A 25,270-nucleotide genomic window follows, 5' to 3' on the forward strand; every position below is an offset into this window, starting at 1 on the left:
CAAAACCCAACGTTCCAGGTGCCAACGTGAAATCAAACTCGGGACGCAGTCTGGGTCAAGCCCCGGTTTGAGGCCAGACTCTTTTTCCGATATATATTTTTTTAATCTTTTAATCGCCAGTATAAAAAATTCCACTGGTACAAAATGCATAAGTACAATCAGTAATAGAAATAGTAAATAGCCTGCTTATTATAATATATTTTTTTACTTTTTTTTAATCCCATTTGTCGACAGATTTTTTTCCAAGTGTTGTCAAACAAACATAGATCACGCTTACAGAATCCCACTGAAATTCATCGACTTTGGCTTATCTCAAGACCATACTTAAAACTATTAAAATACTGTCGTATTTTTTTGAAAGAATCAAACGAACAGAAAAAATAATATTAATCTACAGACAACACACGCTTTCTGTACGGCACATCAGAGAATATAACACACATACATTTTTTTTCCCCAAAAACACTTGACATAATAAGCCAAAATGCAAATAAACTACATACCACTTTTTTTTCTTCTTTTTAAAATATCACTGGTGTTAAATAGCACTTAAGAGAAAGCAAGAGTATAACAACAGAACAGAGAAAGAAAGAAAGAAAGTTTGACAACGAGTGTCTGAAAGACAGAACACAAGAGGGTATGAGATCACCCTGAGGAAGGAGTCCCAGCAGAACAGCCTGTGAAGACCCTGTGTGTGTGTGTGTGTCAGTGCTTTACATAGATTGTGTGTGTGTGTGAGTGTGTGTGTTTGTGTGTGTGCTTTCTTAAAATATTGTGACAACGCATAGCTCAATCGACATATAAATATATATATTTTTTCATTGATGAGATTTGTCAATGTATGGGATTTATGAATTAATTTAAAGTGTGTGTGTGTGTGTGTGTGTGTGTGTGTGGAAGGGTTAAGGTGCAGAACAACTTGTCAGAGATGCTCTTTGATAATAATAATAATATCAGCCGGAGGGAGTGCAGTCTGTGTGTGTGTGTAAGTATGACCCCAGAGCAACCCAGGGACAGAAGCAAAAATAGACAAACATCAAAACAGCGCTAAGTATCAGACATGTTTAGGATTGTTTAGTGTGTTTGTGTGTGTGTGTGTAGATGTGAGAGAGAGCGTGATAGGTCCTATGCTGGCAGTATCAGCAAAATTGTGCAGCTTTTACAAAATGTGCTTCAATACTGTAATGATTACACATGAAACTCAGTCTCCATTCACATACTACCTGTTTTTGTTTAGATTGAAATAGTAAAAGTTTGGCATTGTAAGAACTTACAAGGACGATTCAGTGAAGTATTTTGGCAAAAAGATGTTATTTTTTTTTCATGGACTTGAGGAAGGACAATTCACACATACACATTTACTCTCTCGCTTACTCTCTCTCTCACATACACACACACACACACACACACACACACACACACACACACACACACACACACACACACACACACACACACACACACACACACACACAGTCTAGCCCTGTAACACTGGTAGAGAGGCATAAGTTAAGGCTATGGCAGGTAGCTTCCTCTGATGTAAACATGGTTTCGAGAGGGCCAAGTGCAAAGTGGTTTTGGGGTGTAAACAGTTTTATTTTCGTTGTTAATTCCAAGGGACTAGCTTGTGTGTTTTTGTTTTGGAGACGGGGGTTGAGAACTCTGAACAACTGATGGCTCGGTGCCGTGTAAACCTTGTTGACTTTAAAGGAGTCTCATTCAAAGCCCCAGAGTCTCATTGGAATTCCAAAGAGGATTTGGTTGTCTTTAGCACAACGAGAGGGTGATCAATGGACGTGATTGACAACTGATTTGAAAGGTTATCTGTCATCGTTCCGTTCTGTACACCCTGCATGTACATAAGAACTTTGTAAGGAATCTAGTCTCTTGATATGTGTATGTTGTTATGTGCGTGTGTGTGTGTGTGTGTGTGTGTGTGTGTGAGTGTGTTTCTAGTCTTGCCATAGACTTGCATCATGACGTTTGAACTAAACTTGTTTTACGCAAAGTGTGCACAAACACATTCTGTAAACATGTGTGTGACGTGGCTGTGGTTCGGGATGAGGTGACTTTGCAAAGACACAACATGAGAGGAGCCTCTATGTCCTCTACATAAGGCTTTGATGTGAACATAGAGACACTACGAAATGCAAGGGACAGTGTGTGTGTGTGTGTGTGTGTGTTTGTGTCGGTGTTCACGTCACATGCATGTGTGTTTGCATGCATGCGTTTTAAGAAAAAGCGTGTGTGTATGTGTGTGTGTGTGTGTGTGAGAGCGGGACAGAGAGAGAGGGGGGGGGGGGGGGGGGGGAAGAGTGATCAATATGTGTGTCAGAAACATTGGTCTGTCACGGAATGTGTATGTGTGTGTGTGTGTGTGTGTCCTATCAGTAGTTTCTCTTTCTTCTGTGAGTGTGTGTTTGTTTGTGTTGAAATGGCCACTGCTGAGACTCTAACCTTATGGGTCTCCCATACCTATCATTAGAAACAAGAGCTGTGAGGTCTGCTGTTTTGTCTGTGTGTGTGTGTGTGTGTTTGTGGGTGTATGTGTGTGTGTGTGAAATTGTGAGCTGTCAAGCATGTGCTGTACGTATGACACATGGGCACTTTACACATCTTTACACAAAAGCGAGAAACAAACAACAGCAAATAAAGCAATTAACATGACATTTTTTTCAGGCAACAAGACCACAGAATAGCAAGTTAACAACCGTATTTTTTTTCAGATCCATGTCATTAAATATGTGGGATCCACAGAAAGCTCCAAAGGTCATGAAAAGGTCATGAAATACTCATGTTATCAAATAATTACACGATTACAGAACAGAGGCTCCAGGCAAGAAGTACTGTACCTTCAGAGTTTGGCACTAAGAACTCCACTCAAGACTTTTTTTTGAAAAAAAAAAACTAGAACAAAAACAAATAAACAAAAAACATTGAAATAACATTTTTGCCGAACAACGAAAACACAGCTAAATATTGTTTCCCACAATAGAATCAAAAACAAAAATTGGAAATAAAATAATGAAACAAAATCAGATCATACAGACACCGATGGTTCACAAGCTGACATTGTTTATAATATAATATATATTTTCTCAAAAATTGTACGTAGCTAATTTTTGACTCGACGAGAACATTTTTAGCAAATAGGGACTTAAAAAAAGAAGAATTATACTGTAGTACTAGCAGTAATAATAATAATAGTAATAATAATAATCATAATAATAATAATTAGTATTATGAAAGGCTTTGTCTATTGTTCAAGTAAGCTGATTTTTTTTTGTTAGTCTTCTCTTTCCAAAAAACATGTGACAATAAAAGACTGTAAGACTGAGTGATGACATCACGACTGAATCCACGTGAAGCACCGGACGCTAACGCGGGTTAACACAAACTGCTTTTTAAAATGTATTTATTTATTTATTTATTTTCATCTCCTTCCCCTGCACTCTCTCTTTCTCTCGAGTTTTAGTTTTTTTTTCGTAACCTCTGTACATCTGAGAAGTATAAAATATAGGTCATTTCATGTGCATTTTAACCATGGATTGTCCAACTGTAGGTCAGGTCAGCAAAAAAGGTGACATACGTACGTAGGTAGCATACACCCCTACCCGAAACAGGGTGAGTCTTTTATTTTAATAATCTTTTGTATTCTTCTATTCTAGAAAAAAGTGGTTCTATATATAACTTTTATGTTTTTTTTCCACTTGTTTAAAATGAGAAAACCAAGCCATGTAAAATGGCCCCCTTACTTATCAAAAAACTTTACACTGCCTGAAAAATGTAGAAACCATGAGGGAGACTCTCGGAGAGAGAGAGAGACTCGAGAGAAAAAACATCGGCTAGACAGTACCCCGACCCTTTTCGCCTTAAAAAAAGAAAAGAAAAGAAACGAAAAAATGCTTGGAAGTAGTCTAGTTTCCATAGAAACGGGCATAGGCGGTTCCCAGTCTCGTGTGGTTTTGCAGGGGTGAGACTAGGAGCAGAGACCCATGCCAAACCCCTGTATTCAAATGTTCAAGTTTATTTTAAGTGAAAAAATAAAATGAAACAGCTAACGTAAGAAAGAAGGTAAATCAAAGATTTGTTTAAAGGTGAAACGACACAAAAAAAAATGGAGACAAAAAATGAAATTATGTTGCCACAGGATTTGCTTTTTTTCGTCACTTGTAATAACTTTGTTTGTGGTATAATGTACGTATCCCCATAGGTAAAAGCAGTTTTCAGTCTTTCGTGTAAATGCAGCTCTGCATCTGTTTTTCACATTGATTAATTCATCTGTCCTCCACCACACCCCCTTTTCCCTCACCACCCCCCCCCCCTATACTCCAAAAAACGACAAAAAAGAAAAGAAAAAATAAGTAGCCCAAATGAGGTCACATGCAAAAAAATCGTGTGTGTGTATATATATATATATAATATATTTTTTTTCTTTCTCCACAAAGGTCAAGCTAAGGTTCAAAGTTGAAAGGTCAGTAGAAGAAGACCAGGTTATGATCAGGTGGAACTCAGAAAGACATCAGAAACAATGACGGAGGAGGGCCACGCAGACATGCTAGGCAAACGAAGAGCTAACGGGCATGGAGGTGATGAGTCTAGAAAGAGAGAGAGAGAAAGAGAGAGAGAGAGGGAGAAAGAGAGAGAGAGAGAGAGAGAGGGAGGGAGACATAGATAGAGAGAGAGAACAAAGAAGAGTTACACACACGTAACACACAGCTCCAGCAAGAACAACAGGAACACCAACAACAAGAACTACATCAGTAAATCATGAGAACACACACACAACAACAAGAACAACAACAACACAGACAACATTAGACACCATCAAAAATAACGCACACCCACCTGTGTTGGAAAGATTTCCCATTAAATATGTTATACTTAGTGTTTTTGGATGTCGTTTCTTTACAGCAAACTATGTTGAAATACACACTCAAATGCAACCCCGCACAAAGAATACATAAACACACACACACACACACACACACACACACACACACACACACACAAACACACACTCAAACAAACACACACACACACACACACACACACACACACACACACACACACAAACACACACACACACACACACATACACACACACCCAAAGGTATCCATCAGTCAGCAGTCCCCTGTGTGTGGTCAGGAGGATGGATGCTCGTTTGGGAGAATACGAACGAAACGAAACGAAACATCAAACAATAAACAGAATGATACGTGTGGGAGAACGGGTATATATATAGAGAGAGATATATGTAAATACAGAGAGAGAGAGAGAGAGAGAGAGAGAGAGAGAGAGAGAGAGAGAGAGACTACACCAGTGTACAGCCACTACCCATGAGGAGAGCCATAAAAGCACAGAGAGAGATCCAGACAGAGGTCAGGGGTCATCACGCACAAGGTGGCAAAGGGCAAGACAAACCAGCAATGTTTGCAGAGGATGGACAGAGAGAGAGAGAGGACAAAAAGAGAGAGAGAGATACGGGGGGATATAATGCGCTTCAGTGTTGATTTAACAGACCGTGGAGACTGATTAGAAGACTACTGGACAAGGGTTCTCACTGGAGAGATTTGCAACTCTGGTGTCAAATACGATAGGCAATAAATACAATTTTAAAGTCCTCTTTTTTAAATCTGATGCAGTAAAAATTTTGTATAAAAATATAGCTGCTTTTTTACAAATAAAATGTACAGGCCTGTGGCTTTCTGTGTTGTGAAATTTCCTTTTTGTCTTTCAAGAAAACATCAAGTATGTTGAACTCATCTCTCCCCTCCCACCCGCGAGGAATACCTTTGTTCGTTAGAGTTTTGATGTGAATTATAACTAATAATCTATATGTAACTTCATCTTGAAATGACATTCTGACTCCCCACACCCCCCTAAAAAAATTCTTTCTCAAAAAAACCCATCATGATCTGTCCATGGAAGAATAAAACCATGATCGTAACTAAATTCGAACACTTGTACACTCCTCCAAGACAGAAGGAATCGTCAAACAAAATGCAAACAAAAAATGCGCCGTTTGTTACTGAGGATGGTTGAGGAAGTTGTCTTTTTTGTGTGTGGTTTGATCTGAGTGTGTGTGTGTGTGTGTGTGTGTGTGTGTGTGAGGCCCTTGGCACTCTGATGCCAGGTTGGGGTCAAGTAGGGGTCAAAGAAGCAGCAAAACCTGAGGTCGCCACCAGAGGTCAAAGTTGAGAGGTTAGCGTGCATATCAGTGCTCGTCGACAGGGGGGTGGCCCCTCTCAGGTAACAAGGCCTCCAGGGCCACCAAATCAAACAACCAAACAAAACAATACAAAATTAAAATAAATTAATTAAATACTGTTTCAAAAGAGTCTTTTAAAGATCTCTGACGTCATATAATGGAATATTATTAACATAAATATTCACTCAAAAGAAATCAAATAGTTTGTACACAACTTAAAAATCAAAAGGAAGAAAAACAACAACAAAGAGTAACACCCTACCAGTAACAGCTACCAACCCATTGCAATTCATACAAAACAACAGTGAAAATGGAAGCGTTCATGTGAAGGAGTTTTCACAATGAAAAACTGAGTTGTGATCAATAACAACAGTAATACTGCTAATAAAAAATAAGAAAAAAACAAAGCTTTAAAAGAAAACACAGGGACAGTCGTCCTCTCCCCTCCTCATTGCCTTCCCCCCCACCCCCGCCCAAAACCCCTCCCACCCCGGCAGGTGTTACCCTGTCCCCCCCACCCCCTCCCAGCCCTCAGTGTGACGGGGGCAGCTAGCTTGGCAGTAGTTTTGGGTGTGTTGAGCTGGGATAAAAGGGTGATGGGGATAGGGGACTTACCCTAGCAGTGCTAACAGACATCTTAAGCCCTAGCGCTAGTCATCAGTACGGTTTGCTGTCGTTCTTGGAGCGCTTGAGCTGCACTTTGAGGCGTTTCATGCCGATCTGGAAGCCGTTCATGGCCTGGATGGCAGCCTGGGCCGACACTGGGTTGTCATAGCTCACGAACCCTGGAGGGGGAGAGAAGAGAGGGGAGAGGGAATGAGAGAGGGACGAGAAAGGGAGAGAGAGACAGAGACGGAGAGAGAAAGAGTGGGAAGGCATTGATGAATGAGAGGATGAGTGAAAAGACGACAAAAAAAGGAGAGAGGGAGTGAGAAGATGGGGAGATAGAGAGAAATGCAGAGACAAAGAGAGCGGAGGGGAAAAAGGAAGAGGGGGATGAGAGAGCAGAAGACCACAGGAAAAAAGGGATACAGAAAAGGAAGTGGAGAGAGAGAGAGAGACCAAAGTAGAGACAGGAGGAGAAGAAGATAAAGAAAGAAATTAGAAAAATGAATAGAGATTACAACAAGAGAGAGAACGAGAGCGATAAAGAGAGAAAGAGAGAAAAAGAGAGAGATAAAGACAGAAAGAGAGAGAGAAAGAGAGAAAAAGAGAGGGGTGAAACAACACAGGAGGGACAGAATGTCAGACAAGAAGAGATAGATGCAGAGACAAATTTTATAGATACAGAAAAAGGAAGGGATTAGGAAGAAAAAAAGGAAAAGAGACAGATGTGAGTGGTGGAGAAAAAAAATGGAGGGATGGAGTGAATGAAAACCGGAAAAAAAGACAAAGAAAAAAAGAAAGGGAAAGAAAAAGGCACAAAAAAATGGGTGAAATGAACTGTGGCATAAACCTGGGAATGATAACCACTACCATTAGCTACACAATACATGACAAATCACTTTCTTTTGCTTGCTCTCCTCCCAGACACATTTCCTGTCTTTCTTTCTTTCGTTTTTATTCATTCGTTCTTTCTTTCTGTTGTTGTATTTGTCCCCTGACTAACATGCCTGTTATCAGATTTTCACAGGCTTCACGCCCTCGTTTGGGGAGAAAATGGAGAGTGAGTTGTGGCGGAGGCTCTTCTTTGCCGGTGACAAGAATAAACAAACACTTAGAGGTGTAATTACGCGGCCAACCCAGGGGTCAGAAAACAGAGGCTTTTCACGGGCGGCTCACAAAAGCCCCACCTCGTTGGCTACAGGCGCGCCGGCAGCTGTCTTCCGGAAACAAAGAGGGGAGAAGACGAGGTAAACACCGGCATGACTGGGTTACCGAGCGGCCATGGCAGGTGGTGCGGACTGACTGGATGCCGTTTCCTCAGCTTCCAATTGATCCGATCAAATTGATTCTAACAATCTGAATGAAGTGACAGCATAGTTTGACACTTTCTATTTAAATTGTTCATATCCATTCATTTCTGTTCATTCTGGTGTAACGCACGGGTAGCCTATTTAAAACCATGAAGTTTGTTTGTACTGTAGTCCATAGTCATTTAATCATCTTTTAAGCCACAAATCCTATTAAAATAGTTTTGTTGTATGTGTGTGTGTGTGTGTATGTGTGTGTGTGTGTGTGTGTGTGTGTACCGTACCGAAGCACTTGCTCAGATTGGTTTGTTTGTCGATGAAGACTTTGGCGGACACCACGTTCCCAAAAGGCATAAACATCTGGAGGATGTCCTGGTCCCCAAACTCCTGGGGCAGGTGGTAGATGAAGAGGTTGGCACCTTCCGGACCTGAGGGGGCAGACGGGGGGCAGACGGGGGGGGGCAAGACAGGACTCCCATTACAAACAACAAACAAACAGACAGACCTATTTATCTCTCTATCTGAGGTCCTGACAGCGCAGATCAATGTGCTTTGAGTTACAGCTCCTCCTGAACGGAGGTTTTAATCCCGGAGGGGAAGGTTCGTGACTACAGTCACCAAGGGAAACTCCCCCTTTGGCACACAAACAAACCTTCACCAGTACCCCAGAAGATTTAAAAAAAATCATGTTTTAAAAAAAAAGAATTATTTTAAGGGGGGACATTAGCAGCCCATCACCACCAGGAGGCGCTCTCTCCTTCTTCCTACTCACTACACTGCTGCTGTGTGGGAAAAGAGCAGCCCATCACCTTTGGAATTAATTACGCCCTAATAGATACTGACGTACAAACACAAACACAAATACACACACAAATACACACCCACATACACACCCTCTTTCTGACTACCAGCGGCACTCTGCTGCTGGAGCAGGGACTGGCTGTAGAGGGTGGGCAGAGCGGCAGCGGCGTACTGCTGGATCCCTGAGTAGGCCTGGGTCAGCGCGTCCATGGACCCGACCGAGCCGTTGGTGAGGCCGGTGCCGCCCAGTCCACCGTTAAGTGCCGCCATACCTGAGAGCATTTGAGCAACTTTACATGAAAACCCAACAATGGAAAAAGAGAGGTCCACTTACTCATTAGCTTCAAGATCAGGGAGTGTTTCTTCACTACACACACACACATACGCACGCGGACAACACGATACACACAGATTACAACACACACACACACACACACACACACACAACACGATAGACTTAACATGTGCATGCCACAGAATTTAACGGAACAATGACAGAAGCAAAGGATTAATCACACATACAATTTACACACATATTTTGTGTATAGACGAGACAGAACAGAGTACATGTAAAACAACTTGAAATATATTTTACTATATACTGTATATAAGTCCTCATTTATCTGTTAAAAACCACAAATGCCTGGTGCAATATGGCTGTTGAATAGCAACATCCTTTTTGCATCTTTAAGCCTTTATTGAGAGGGCAGTCGAGATGGGAGCCTCAAGCTGGACCCCATGTCCTTGTGGGCACACACACACACACACACACACACACACACACACACAACCACACACACGCAGACCTTCCACTGTGCCACAGCTCACCCTAGCTTAGCTATTTTAAAGACTTACATAACCATCTCCAGAAAAAAGCCATCAGTTTTATTTTGAGAGATTTATTTAATTTGATTTAATTTATTTAATTTCCAGGGATTTGCCTTAAGTAGGCACGATATTGATGTTATTGCACTGAAAAGCCCCAAATTAAATTGACAATATTGAATTGAACATGTTTGCTTAGCTGTGCAGTGATGCCGGTACACTTTTGCAATGAGTCAGTTACACACATCAACACTCAGCCAAACCTGGCACTATAAATGAATACAGGATAGTTAATCCAACATTTCCACAGTAACGGCTGGCTTGGAGTTGAAAATTAAGATGCTAAATGTAGAAAATGACTAATTTAGCGGCGGGTCCACATTCAAGGAGCTAGTGGGTCTCACAGTACGTGACCAGCAGAGAGGGTTTTCAGTGCCAGATAAACATGGACTCATAAGAATACCAACTACAGACAAATACATTTCTTATAGGACATACACCAAAAGACAGACACACACTGAAGGACACACACACACACACAGGTTAGGACATGGAACATGTCTGACAATCATATAGATCTAAACTATACCTCCCTGAGCCTCTGTGTGTGTGTGTGTGTGTGTGTGTGTGTGTGTGTGTGTGTGTGTGTGTGTGTGCACATTTGCATGTGCGAGTAAGGAGGGCATTACTAGCAAGTGTTTATCTGTGAAGGTAAATGCGTCTAAAATATATGTTTGTATCTGGCAGATTTGTGTGTGTGTGGGTGCATGTGTGTGTGTGTGTGCGCTTGTTGTCTGTTTAGTCCAGATTTACTGTCTGCCCTGGCCGACCCTGTCTGCACGGGGCAATAACAAATGATGACTGTGTACAGGATAACAGGTCATTCATTCTCCTCTGGCCTACCACGGATGCGTGCTGTAACACACACACACACACACACACACACACACACACACACACACACACACACACACACACACACACACACACACACACTACCACTGATGCGTGCTGTGTCCAGAAGAACAGCCCATTCATTTATTTCCAAGTGATTACAACACTGACCTTTAATATTCAATTAAATACAGATCGGCCTTAACCACACTCAGGAGATTACGTCTGACACAGGCACTGGCTCACACACACACACACACACACACACACACACACACACACACACACACACACACACACACACACACACTCACACCCTAATCCAAAAGGTCAGCGAGGGAGGATGGACAGTCCATTTAAGAGAATGTCTTACAAATAAAACACACACACACACACACGCACACACACACACACACTACTCCTTACAACATTTTAATGAAGGGGGTGTGTGTTCTGTCACCACCAGAGTAGTTTATGAGAATGTCCTGCTCTGAAGAATGCTGCCTCCATTAAACATTTCTCATATGAAGGTTCTCCATTTTTCTAAGCAAGCTATCAAGACAAGAAGTTTCAGAGTTTAATATATTGTTGTTTCAGAGCTCCTGAGATAATAAAAAAACATATATGGGTATATTTTGGAGTGGAAAACTGGTGTAGAACTTCATCATTCCTTAAGATAGCTTCTATCTCTAATCTTGCATCAGTATGTTGACAATGCCACACTAAAATGATCGACAATGACTCACATACAAATACTCACACACACATATATCAACATACAAAAATGAAACACAATGGAATACACAACACACAACACACATGGAACACAACACACAGCACACACACACAGCACAAAACACAAAACACAGTGACAAAACTCGTGCAGCTTTGTAGAAACACCCAGGGAGCGGATGAGGTAGCAGAATGTGCACAATACAATACAGTACAGTACAATACAATACAGTGTGTGTGTTTGTGTGTGTGTGTGTGTAGTGTGTTTGTGTGTGTGTGTGTGTGTGTGTGTGTGTGTGTGTGTGTGTGTAGTGTGTGTGTGTAGGGTGCGTGTGTGTGTGTAGTGTGTGTGTGTGTGTGTGTGTGTAGTGTGTGTGTGTGTGTGTGTGTGTGTATGTGTGTGTGTGTGTATGTGTGTGTATGTAGTGTGAATGTGAAGATGTAGCTGTCTGATGGCCAAGAGAGAGACGCCTTGTGCAGTGTTGTCCAACCGCACTCAGCTCATTTGTGTTTATTGACCAGCATAGCTTGGTTTACACTTCAGTTTTTACCAGTTAGAGGCAGTGGATCTCCCAATTTGAGGGAGTGGATCTCCCAGTTTGAGAGAGTGGATCTCCCAGTTTGAGAGAGTGGATCTCCCAGTTTGAGGGAGTGGATCTCCCAGTTTGAGAGTGGATCTCCCAGTTTGAGGGAGTGGATCTCCCAGTTTGAGGGAGTGGATCTCCCAGTTTGAGAGAGTGGATTTATGTGAGTGTACACTAAGGGGAACGTATGCTTTCACGTAGCACTTTTATGTGTGTGTGTTGACTACAATCGACTAGAACAACTTACCAACTGCTTGTGTGTGTGTGTGTGTGTGTGTGTGTGTGTGTGTGTGTGTGTGTGTGTGTGTGTGTGTGTTGTTTGACTGTGGCGTCTCTCTGTGACCATACAGGAGCATAAGCAGCACAGGATGAGTCAGATGGATGGAATGAGGTGTGTGTTCTCTGTGAGTGTGTGTGTCTGTGTGTGTGTGTGAGTGTGTGTGTGTGTGTGTTCTCTTTGTGTGTGTGTGTGTGTGTGTGTGTGTGTGTGTGTGTGTGTGTGTGAGTATGTGTGTGTGTGTGTTCTCTGTGAGTGCAGGTGTCTGTGAATGTGCGTGTGTGTGTGTGTGTGTGTGATCATATCTATGGGTATGTGCATGTGTGTGTCTGTGGGCAGATGCGGTGAGATGGCTGGAGGCAGATGGCTCTGGTATACTCACTGTTGACACTACCTGCTAGTGTATTGATGTTGTTGAGGCCCATGGTGGCCCCCAAGCCCTGCAGTGTCCCCAGAGAACCAAGGGAGCTCATGGCACTGGAGTTAGCCGTGGTACCAGCTGCTGGGGGAGAGAGGGGGGGAGGAGAGAGAGGAGGAGAGGGGGAGAGGAGGAGAGAGATGAGAGGATGAGAGGGGGGAGGGAGAGGGGAGAGGAGGAGAGAGATGAGAGGAGTAGAGAAGGGGGAGGGAGGGTGGGAATGGGAGGATAGAGATATGGAGAGAGAGGGGGAGGAGAAAGAGGATAGGAGAAAGAGGAGAGGAGCGAGAGGGCGAGGAGGAGAGAGGGGGAGGTAGAGAGAAGGAGGAAGATAGAGATATGGAGAGAGAGGAAGAAATGGAGGAGACAGTGAGGGGCAGGGAAGAAGGGAGAGAGAGAGAAAGAAAAGAGAGAGAGAGAGAGAGAGAGAGAGAGAGAGAGAGAGTAAGGAGAGGGACGGAGACATGGAGAAAGGAGGGGTGAAAGGGGGTCGAGACAGATAAAGAAAAAGAAAAGAGAAAAATTGAAGAGTCTTGTGTAAGAGCCATAGATAAATTCGACCACACTTTATTTGGATGGTCCCCTATAGACTACAGATGCTCAGATTACGAACTATCTGTTGAAACTCTGTTAAATACAATTTAGGGTTAAGGTTAAGGGGGGTTGAGTTTGGTTAAAGTGATGTTCAGTGAACAATTAAAAAAACTTAACTTAAATTTCAACAAACCATCTGTAAAGTCTCTGGGGGTGGGATACCCAAATAAAGTGTCAGACACAAACACACACACACACACACACACGCACACACACACACACACACACACACACACACACACACACACACACACACACACACACACACACACACACACACACACACACACACACACACACACACACACACACACACACACACGAATGAATGAACAGGGAAATATGTCACAGGAGGAGATGGAAGAGACGAGGCAAGAGCTTCCTTTATAAAAGTCTCTGAGAGGCCTGTGGAATGGTGTGCTGCTGTTCTTATATGAGGAAACAGTGAAGCTGCTTTATATCATTGACCACGTTTATGGAGCTTACACGGACATGGCGATGGAAGAGTGTTAAAGGAAAACACTGCCCTTGGTTTGAAAGAGTATGAACGGAGGCAGGAGCATGAAATCCTGCAAGCGCGCGCACACACACACACACACACACACAGAAACACATACACACACACACACAGAACACATTCACACACGCACAAAAACATGCACTCACTCACTCAAACACTTAAATGCACACATAAGAGTCATTTTTATTTTTTTCTGAAGAGGCAATCACGATGCAGCCTTCAGCACAGTCAAACAGGCAAGTTGGTTAAAGGAGAAAAAAAAAATTGAGAGTGAGTGAAAAGACGGAGGGATAACAGGAGCAGAAAAGGTAGAAAAGAAAGAAAAGACCAAAGTGGGAGCAGAGCTATAGGGTCCACAATGCCATGAAGCACAAACATGCTTTTGTGAAGAAGACCGAGAAAACAGGCTGATATGCAGTGAGAAAGGGAGCGACAGAACAAGAAAGAGAAGAAGAAGAAGAAGAAGAAGAAGAGAGAGAGAGAGAGAGAGAGAGAGAGAGAGAGAGCGAGAGAGAGAATGTGTGTGACGACCGCACAAATCAGCCCGCAGTGGAAAATGCAACACAGCACACACATAAGGTGTAACGCCATTTCCTGACCCCTTGGAAACGTTGAGTGCCCTTCTCTGGTTCCGCTTCCAGAGTGGCATTCACAGAAGTCACTAATCACTCTACATTCTATGACCAGTAATCCACAGCACAAGCAAGAGGTCACAATAACACACCCCACACACACACTGCAGCATGTCACATGGCCTTGGCACAAATGGAGCTACAACACAGTGCATGCACACACACACAAACACATACTTAGATACGCACACACACACAGAGACACACATATATGCACAAAAACAAAACACATACCCAGATACGCACATATACACAAATATACACAAACATACACATGCATATACAATCAAGGGAATGATTGAGGAAAGGAAAACTGACAAGGTTTGTAAAGCGGGAATTAACGACGAGATCAAATCTCAGTCCTGACGTCCACTGGTGATGTGTGAAGGCACTAAGCATGTCATCAACATGGACTATGGACGCAGTGATGGTAACTATGACAACCGCAGAGGTTACCATAACAACGGTGATGATGACCATGACAAGAACATGACTGAATCGACAATGTAAACACAGATTTGAATGACCAGGGGATGTCAACCCACAACGATGACGATGAGGGACTGATGATGATCATCACCATGATTGGCTATAGCGTTGCCAATAGAGACGATGATGGTGATGATGGTCCAGGAAGTATGTGTGGGGGGGGGGGTATGATGAAGAACATGGCTGCAGGGGTCGGGGTGGGAGGGGGGTTACCTGGGCTGGCCAGTGCTCCCAGAGAGCCCCCGGAGCCGGCCAGGGCGTTGGAGGACGGGCTGGCCGTGCTTTGAGCCGCGGCGGCCGCGGCGGCTAACGTGGCTAGGTTCTGCAACTGCAGAGCGTTCATACCTACGGAGAGGAGCACGAGCGTGAGCAGGGTCACACCGCTAACATGCTGCTAGGCTAGCATGGCGCAAAGAAATTTCTAAAAGGAAGCTAACAGGATGCTAACAAAAGTCTAATAAGGTGGGTAGCAAGACGCTAACAAATCTCAAAAACGTGGCTAGCAGGAAGCTAAAAAATGCCTGTCAAGCTGGTAAGACGCTAACAAATCAGGTTACTATCAGCCTAATGCTGACAGGTCACTTTTGTCAAGCTGACAAAATACCAACAGGTTGCTAGAGTGATGCCATTGCAACACTGATATGTCAAAAGTGTAAAGATAATACAACAGCAACAGTAGGCTAGCAGCAAGCTAAAACAAACTGGAAACTGAGCCAACTGAAACCTCACACTTGAATGCTAATACCACCACCAGAGTAGTCAGGCACACGGCAAGGTTTCAGGCAGAGTGTTTTAATTACAATTACAAACACCACACACTCTTTTCCTGCAGACAAACTGCCCTAGACTAGTGCAACACTACCAGGTCACAGAGACACTGCAGCCTGCATGGTTTTTGGTCTCAAAATATACTGGGAATGTTCAGACTTAATGTGATGGTGTTTCCCAGTGTTCCTCACGTCAGTGGCAGAGGACATGCCAAGTGTTATTAAGTACTTCATAAAGTGCAATTAATGTCAAAACCAGTACAGTCATTACTGATGAATGTCACTGCTGATCATTACATGCCTTCATCAGTCATCCATTGAGCTAAGGGAACGAGTTTCACACTATTGAGATTTTGACCAAGTCTTTCACACACAGAGTCCTATTATGACCATGTCCACAAGAAAGCAAGATCACACAAACACACACAAACCCACACACAAAGACACAAACACACTCACACACAAAGACACCCCACATGGATAAGTGGTAAAACCAGCCTGATGCCGAAGGCATATAGACTAAATATAAGTACTCTAGACTGTGAGTAATACGGACACACACGCACACACACACACACACACACATATAAACACACACACACACACACACACACCTCTAGCACACGTTTGAAAAAAGTTTGGCTTAAACATATTACCATTTTTTTTAAAGATAAATTTAGATAGAATCCTCTTTCTCTTCACCCAAGGCCGTATGGAGCAAGGACCCCTTTTGTTGTCTTTTTTTTTTACTCTGAAGTAACCATGGCAATATGCCACATCAGAACACAGATCTAAAATAACAAAAAAGACTCCATATACCAAACAGCACAAACAAATGGCCTTTCAAGATGAGCTTGTTCTATTTTGGTTCCTGTCGCCACTAAAAAGGGAGGTTACACGACGTATGCGTTTGGCAGACACTCTCATCCAGCGCCACTTCAAAGTGAGGTAGAGTGTTCAGCACGTGTTCAACCGATTAAGGACAAAACCATTAGAAAACAGGTGACAACAAGGTCCTCTGTAAACACAAACAACAGCGGGCTGTGAAGAGCGGAGAAGTTTTTGGCGTTGTGTTAACTTTGCACTCTGCCGTCTGCGGCTCCAGTTTTAGAGAGGCACTTCTGTGGCGGCAGCTTTGTTTCCCGACGCTAAAGATGCTTAACGCTAACAGGGGTGATTCAGCGCTCGAGAGCCTCTTTCACTCTGACCTTGATACACACACACACATATATAGACAAACACACAAACATAGAGAGCCACACACACACATAGACAAACACACAAACACATATAGGCAAACACACAAACACAGACCCAGAGACCCACACACACACACACACACAGGAGCACACACACACACACAGGAGCACACACACACCAGTGCTGCGTCACGTCGCGTCTAATGGCACATAATCACTGCTGGCTGGCGGAACTTGAGGACTGGGGTTATGGCGCTGCGACTAACTCCCGCTCCGCTCCGTGGCAGCGGTGGCGGCGGCAGCACACTCAGTACCTGTGCGTAGGCTGGCCCAGACTGAGAGTAGCAATCTGCATTTGGCTCCATTAGCGAGAGGAGACCAGCTATTAGTCGGGCACAGACGTCACCCGCTTGGGTCCGCCGCATGCTTTTAGCGTGTAAAGGAAGCTATACTTATTTCCCTGAGCGTTTATGGTTTATGGTCTGTCAAAATGGAAAAGTATTGTATGTATTCTGTATTATATATATTATTATGTTTATAATATTATATATCATGTCTAAACAGAAAAAAACTGCAGAAAAACTGATGTTAAAACACTTGTGCCTGTAATTTTCTAAAACTGAGTAAAATGTTTTGGGCCACATCTCAAACACAATGGGCCCCGTGCAGAAAGTGATATACAGACAAACAGATTTGGATGATTAAGACTGTTTGGTACATCGTTGACTTATGTTTTGTCTGCCCAGAAAAATAAGAGAAAATATAAGAGGAATTTAAGAGAATGTTGCTGCATGAGGCTGTCTTGTTTTTCTTGACTGTACATAAAATCACTATTAAAATAAAATAATATTAAATATACTAAAATCACTACTGATGTGCTGAAAGTCATTTCATGTGATTTGAACAATTCTGCTCTGCACCGTCAGTTATCATGAAGCTTTATCACTTTGAGTCTGCTAAGCACACAGACAAAATCTCATCCTGTGCACACATATACAGACACACAGACGGACAGACAGACAGACACACACACACACACACACACACACACACACACACACACACACACACACACACACACACAGACAGACCCCCCCATACACACACACGTGTTCCGTGCACCATTAGCAGTCTGTGAGAGTGTGTACGGCCGTGTGCAGATGGAGAGGGCTGCGCGGGATCCCGGACGCTTTAATTGAATGTTGGGCGTGGATAATTGGCCTCCTTAGAGCTCCTAACCCACGCTACACTAGAGAGCCACCAGATGTCAGCTGCCAACATCGGCTGCCAATCACACGTCGTTGCCCGGCAACAGATGCAAGGCCAAAGAGAATCAGCGAGAGATGGCAGCGAGCAAGTTGAACGCGTTGGATCCTTTGCTGTGTATGTGTGCTGGTTTTGTGTGTGTGTGTGTGTGTGTGTGTGTGTGTGTGTGTGTGTGTGTGTGGGGGGGGGGGGGGGTAGAGAAATAGCGTGTGTGTGTGAAAAAGATATTGGGTGGGAGATAGAGGGTGCACAAATGCCTACTTCCCGGTATCTGCAGTGAGCCAGACAGAAAGGAAAGAGAATCTCCACCCCAGTTAAGAGGAAGAGGTACTTGTGCTGTACGCAGGCCACCCAGAAGACTCAGACATGACCATAACCTGGGATAAGGCACAAGGCTCGATCGACAGACCCCATCAGAAGAACGCACACACACACCCACACACACAGTTCTATTTAGTGAGTGATGGCTGTTAAAAAAATTAGATCAAAAATAAGAGCAGGAAGAGTTGTTAAAAGAACACACTCATGACACAGACGAGACATGTGTTTCCTGCTATTCTTTCACACACCTGCTCATTGTTGAGGTCTTTATTCTTATGCTATTTATTCATTTCCCATTAAAAAACATCTTTTTTTTTCTCCCCTATTGTCAGCGTGCGTAATTATTTCTGGTCACACGCTATAAATACACGTCCACCTCTGTCACTCTCACTGACAGCCTGATAAACAGACAAGAAGTTAATGCAGTCGGAGCGCCTGAGCAGCTCAAAGAACCACAGAGAGAGGGAGAGAGAGAGGAGAGGTAGAGGAGGAGAGAGGAGAGGTAGAGGATGAGAGAGAGAGAGAGAGCGAAAGAGTAGAGGTAGAGGAGGAGAGAGAAGAGAGGAGACAGGAGACAGGGGGGCAGAGAGGAGAGAGGAGGAAGAGAGGAAACAAAGAAGAACAGAACAAACAGAACAGAACAAAGGAGGGACAGAAAGAAGGAGGGTAAGAGAGAAAAAAAGAAAAATCTCACGAGAGGTGTATTGGGTGTAGGTTCAGGGTTAGTATTGATGAAAGGTTCATGTCCCTCACCTGAGAAATGTCCTGTCTGTCCTTTGACCCGTCTTTTCCTCTATTCTAAGGTTTGTCCTGACTCTACCCCTCTGTTCTACGGGGGTCTTCTATGTTCTATGTTCTATTCTGCTGTGTTCTTCACATTATGTTCTGGTCCGTCTGTGCAGTGTAGTCCTGGCTGTCCTGCTCTGCATCTGAGTGAGGAGTGTCGGCATTCCAGATCCACTCCAGAATCTGCTGCTGTCATGTAAAACAGTCCTCCTGTACAGTCCTACGTGGTTACAGTCCTGTGTGTTAACAGTCCTCCTGTACTGTCCTACGTGGTAACAGTCCTATGTGGTAACAGTCCTATGTGGTAACAGTCCTGTGTGGTAACAGTCCTGTGTGTTAACAGTCCTTCTGTACAGGCCTATGTGGTAACAGTCCTATGTGGTAACAGTCCTGTGTGGTAACAGTCCTACAGTCCTGTGTGGTAACAGTCCTATGTGGTAACAGTCCTCCTGTACAGGCCTATGTGGTAACAGTCCTGTGTGTTAACAGTCCTGTGTGTTAACAGTCCTGTGTGTTAACAGTCCTATGTGGTAACAGTCCTCCTGTACAGGCCTATGTGGTAACAGTCCTGTGTGTTAACAGTCCTGTGTGTTAACAGTCCTTCTGTACAGTCCTATGTGGTAACAGTCCTATGTGGTTACAGTCCTGTGTGTTAACTAGGGGTGGGGGGAAAAAAATCGATTTTTCGATTTCTCTCGATTCTCTCTAGAACGATTCTGTCTCGATTCAGAAAAGTTCATAATCGATTTTAAAAAAAAAAAAAAAAAAAAAAAAATATTTTTTTTTTTTTTTTTTTTTTTACACATTCATTTTGTGTTGAAATGCAAGCTGCATCGATTATTGCATTGTTCATTGAAAGTCATAATTGTGACAAGGGAAAGCTTTTTCTCTAATAAAAAATAGAGAAGGTAATTCATCTGTTGATTTTCTTTAATTATCAAGCACAAAGTAGGAAGTGATTTGAGACTCTGAGTAGCAAACTCAGATGTTTTAAAAATCGACATGCATCGATAATCGTTTTATCGGTTTAGAATTGATAATCGATAATCGGTTTAGAATCGATAATCGGTGTAGAATCGATAATCGGTTTAGAATCGAATCGTTGACCACTGAATCGGAATCGAATCGAATCGTGAGGTGCCAAGAGATTCCCACCCCTAGTGTTAACAGTCCTGTGTGTTAACAGTCCTCCTGTACAGTCCTATGTGGTTACAGTCCAAACAGAGCTGATTCTCTCTAACATGAAGCAGAGAAGATTGCCTGTCTTAGTTCCTGTCTGTTTCTGTCTGTCTGCCTGTCTGTCCCTCTGCCTCCTTGTCATCCGCGCATCCATCTGTCTGTCTGCCTGTGCGCGTCTCTGTCTAGCTGTCTGAACGCCCACCCACCTACCTGCCTGTCTGTCTGTCTGTAGCAAGAAGATTAAAATGCAGCGAGTTAGCTTAACGAAGAACAAGGACTCCCTCCCACACACACATATACACACAAACACACAGACACACAGACACACAGACACAGACACACACACACACACACACACACACACACACACAAACACAAAGACACACACCTGCATTTGCACACATTAGTCATGCTGAAATAACACAACTTTTCATGACAATCAACTAACAGAATATCCAGGCCCAAACGCTAGGCACCCTATCTCTCTATCCTATCAGCAGAATGCCACAAATCTAATTTGAATACATGAGCTTTACACGTTCAATTAAATTCACTCAACCAAAGGCCAATCACAAATATAATAACAGCATAGGAATATGCAATACTTAGGCAAGGTCAGACACTACTTCTCAGGGTCATTAAAAGCATAATATGCTAAACCTGGCACTGCAGAGATGCTACACAGCTGCACAGTCTTCAAACCCATTTAGTTGAATATGTCACCTTCCCCTTGGCCCTAACAATGTCAAACATCATGAGGTAAATCTTTCTGCATGGCAAAAGAAGTAATATAAAGCCTATTCAGAAGCTAAATACACGAAAACAAAACACAAATGAGTTGAATTCCCTTCTCCCTGGCCTTGTGGTGCATTGATAGCAAACACTGTCATGTAACTAGCGTCTTGCTGTATGGTGGTTCATTTATTCACGCTGTCTAAACCCTGTCCTTATTTACCAACTGCCAAGAAATGACAGTGACCTTTCTGGCCATTGTTATTCCTTCTGATCTGACAGACAAACTAACAAAGGTGCTTAACGCTCGACTGACAAACTAACACAGGTACTTAATGTTTGACTGACTGGCAGCTCTGAATGATACCTCTGAGGCAGAATTAACGCTGAAGATCCTTGAGCATGTGCAAAAAAAAAAAAAACACGCGCTTTGCTACACATTAAAAATGCCAGCTGGCAGGAAATACAGTATTGCGAGCCTTCACCATGACACTGAGGAGCAATGAGACGTTCAAATGTGTTTTATTACTTTTAAAGACATCTAAAGATTTCATACATTTGATACAAGGTCATTCCAAATCACCCTCTTTTTATATCTATGTTTAATGTATCTTGGCATTTCAGGCAATTCAGAGACTTGGACTGTGTGTGAAAGCGAGAGGAAAACCAAAGAAAAGAAAAGAAAGACCAAAGGATCAGAGAGAGACAGAAAGACACACACACACACACACACACACACACCCAGCTGGGCTAAAGATGCTTGTCAGTGTAGCCTTGTTAGATGGGTGTTAGGAGTTGATGGGGGACGTGTTTGGCCCCTGGGGTCCCTGGGAGTGATGGACTGTTCGCACATGCCCTCTGTTTGGTTACTGTAGCAATAGTGTCTTGCTGTGTTAGTACACTTGGATTAATTAGACAGTGGGATTGGGGGAAGAGTTGCACTGGGACTCCGAGGAGTGTGTGTGGTGTGTGTGTGTGTGTGTGTGTGTGTGTGTGTGTGTGTGTGTGTGTGTGTGTGTGTGTGTGTGTGTGTGTGTGTGTGTGTGGGTGTGTATGTGTCTGCGCATGTGTGTGTGTGTGTATGTGTAAGAGTTGCAAATGGACTCTGAGGAGTGTGTGTGTGTGTGTCAGTGTGTGTGTATGCGTTTGTGTGTGTGTATGTGTAAGAGCTGCAAAGGGACTCAGAGGAGTGTGTGTGTGTGTGTGTGCATGTTTATATGTGTGTATGCATGTGTATATGTGTAAGAGCTCAAAGGGACTCCGAGGAGTGTGTGTGAGTGTGTGTGTGTGTGTGTGTGTGTGTGTGTGTGTGTGTGTGTGCGTGTGTGTTACACACTCACCTGCCATCTGCTGGATCCCACTAAATGCTCCCAAGCTACTGGTGGTTGTGGCCTGCTGTAGGAGCTGGGGAAGAGACACAGCAGATGAGGACAAGACAGAAGGAGAGAGAGAGAGAGAGAGAGAGAGAGACATAGAGAATGGAACAAAGAAAGAGGGACACAGAGAGATAGAAAGATAGAAAGATGGTATGGGACAAAGAGAGAAAGGAAGAAAGAGGGTCAAAGTGAGAGAGAGATAGCCAGAGAGAGAGAGTGAGAGAAAGATAGAGAGAGAGTGAGAGAGAGAGAGGGAGAGAGAGAGAAAGGGAGATAGAGAGAGAGATAAAGAGGGAGATAGAGAGAGAGAAAGATGGAAACACAAAGAAAGTAGGTGACAGACAGACAGAGAGACAGAAAGAAGACATGTGTTAGACGGACACGGATATTTCACAGTCATGAGACAAAAACTTAAGAGCTCTATTCCCTGAGGGCCTCAGAGCACACGGTCCAGCTGGGGAGAACCTGGTCCAAATGAGAGCTTTCTTCAGAAACAGATCAGAACTGACTCCAAAACCAGTGGCTATGCGCCAGATCAGGGCCACCACCAGCCCAGAACCCCTCCTCAGTTTGCTGCTAGGAGCTGCTAGCATATCTGGTAGCATGATTACATTTTACATTACATTTAGTCATTTAGCAGACGCTTTTATCTAAAGCGACGTACAAAGGAGAAAACAATCAAGCTACGAGCAATGGAGACCTAGTGTAACAATAAATACTACTTTACATAAGGAATAAAAAGTGCAGGAATGTAACTACTGTAAGTGTGAGATAAGTACTAGTTGATGACTCTTTGACTCATCATAAGCCTCATAAGGGTCTAGCCCAGGCCTGTGTGTATGGAATGGGGCCTTATTTCTGCCCCTTCCATAATTCCGCCCCCTTACGCCTACGTCCTACTTAACATTCATTTCTCTGCTAATCAGGGCCGCGGGCGAACCTTGAATAAAGTAAGCACCTGTCCCAGAGGGGTATTTAAATGATGACAGCTGCACAGCATAGGTGTGTGTACTAAACACCGGTAAGTGTGTGCATAAACCATCATGGAACAAACTGAACGACTTTGAGTTTGTGACGAGGAATTGTGTTAGTCATACAGTTTTTCAACCGAGACCAATCCCCTTATTCCTATTCAACTTGATACTTGATCATATTGGTTATGTCTTTGCTCATGTTTTGCTAATCTCCTTTAACCACAAGTATCAAAGGTTTCAGCTCAAATCTGGATCAAGATAATACAATTTTGACACCCACTGCTACGAAAATATGTGGCATTGACTGATTAAAGACAACCGATTTATATATTATATATTTATTGTCTATACATTTTTTTAACCGTGGTTGCAGAATTATAGAACACTACCATATATAGCCCAGGTTTGGCCCAGGTCTGTTCCCAAGTCAGCTGCCCCCCCAGAACCCTGCCCCCCCCCCAGAACCTGATGCAATTTGCTAGTAATATTTTTTGACCCCATCGCATGCGTCCCAGAAAGCAGCTGACGTATTAAGACAGAAGACAGACCCAACCACGGGTTACCGAGTTCGACTCCGGCTCTTGGCCATGTCCCGATCCCACTCTTCAATCTCTCTCCCACTCGTTTCCTGTCTCTCTTCCCTAACCTGTCTGATTAAAAAAAAAAGCTCCAAAAATGATCTTTAAAAAAGCTGTTCAGGTTTGGCCTGGGTGTGGCCCTGGTGTGGCCCTGGTGTGGCCCTGGTGTGGCCCAGGTCTGGCCCTGGTGTGTGTGAGGCTGAGTCAGCTGTCAGCTCTCCAGCGCTCGTGTGCCCTGAGGCGCCCGTGAATCCAGCCCAGCGTCTACTTCAGATAGAGTCGATAGCGTGTGTGAGGAGAGCTACCGTGGACTTGAGGTGGTGTGTGTGTGTGTGTGTGTGTGTTTCAGTGGGTGGCAGCAGACCCTGGGAAGGATTGGATTTGTGTCCAGTTCAGGGTCTGCTGCTGTGCAGAGGAGATTTCAGAATTGAATCAAACAATGGTCAACCCATAAATACCATAACTCCAAACCTGAGGGACAGTATATCCATGAATGTGTGTATTTGTGTGTGTGTCTGTGTGTGTGTGTGTGTGTGTGTGTGTGTGTGTGCTGGCTTTGGCTCAGGTAAAATAAGGTTTTAACTGGCGCGGGATGACTTCTAATTGGAAACATCTGGACAGGTAGGAAACAATATGCCTAAAATGTCTCACAACCAATCAAGCCCAATTTAGGCTGCCACATGGTTTTCACCTGACCAATCACCCGCTGTAGATGTCATGACAGGACGTAAGTAAGCGTGACTGCTACTTTAGTGGTTTTGGACAGGGTCTCTGTCTTCAGAGAACTTCAGCCAGCCACAGAATAAGAAAGCCAAAGTGAAACCAGCGTGTGTGTTGCCCTCTCAGGTCTAGCATGGGTGCTATGGAAACCAGTGAATGAGACTTCCCAGATATCCGTAAACTCTGATCCGGATCTGACACGCAATCATTTGGGGGGGGGGGGGGGGGGGGGGCAATCTGTTCCACAGTCAACATCTATCAGGGTTAAGTAAGCTCTAGGACAGTTTGAAAGCAGCAGACTCTTAATACGGATCTGGCCGAGGTCTGGCCTGAGTGTTGCGCAGACCCGATCAATAGTCTGCGTCTATCAGGCTAGTGTACAGCTTCAGAGGAAGAAGGAGAGAGGGACTTATTGGTCAGATTGGCTAACTAGCTAGCAGCTAACCTAACAGGCTAACTAGCTAAACGGCTAACACGCTAA

At 43.7% G+C, this 25,270-nt stretch overlaps 1 protein-coding gene across 23 annotated transcripts in view; it reads right to left on the reverse strand.

The window, feature by feature from the left end:
- Positions 1–2,419: 2,419 nt before the first annotated feature.
- The window catches only part of celf2 (cugbp, Elav-like family member 2), a 200,162-nt gene continuing 177,311 nt past the window's right edge, over positions 2,420–25,270 (reverse strand). For 4 of the 23 annotated variants that reach the window (XM_031583044.2, XM_031583048.2, XM_031583051.2 and 1 more), the window contains exons 8-12: positions 22,482–22,545; positions 12,621–12,737; positions 9,019–9,198; positions 8,410–8,553; positions 5,039–6,997 (exon numbers count right to left, since the gene is read on the reverse strand). In XM_031583044.2, the coding sequence (XP_031438904.1) occupies positions 6,870–6,997; positions 8,410–8,553; positions 9,019–9,198; positions 12,621–12,737; positions 22,482–22,545 (633 nt within the window). In that variant the 3' untranslated portion in view covers positions 5,039–6,869. Of the gene's footprint in view, positions 4,599–5,038; positions 6,998–8,409; positions 8,554–9,006; positions 9,217–12,620; positions 12,741–15,104; positions 15,237–22,481; positions 22,546–25,270 lie in introns of those variants that run through there. The other 19 variants (XM_042710057.1, XM_042710059.1, XM_042710058.1 and 16 more) reach the window with 12 other exon arrangements.

This window comes from Clupea harengus, chromosome 16, assembly GCF_900700415.2.
Source record: "Clupea harengus chromosome 16, Ch_v2.0.2, whole genome shotgun sequence".
NCBI lineage: Eukaryota > Metazoa > Chordata > Actinopteri > Clupeiformes > Clupeidae > Clupea > Clupea harengus.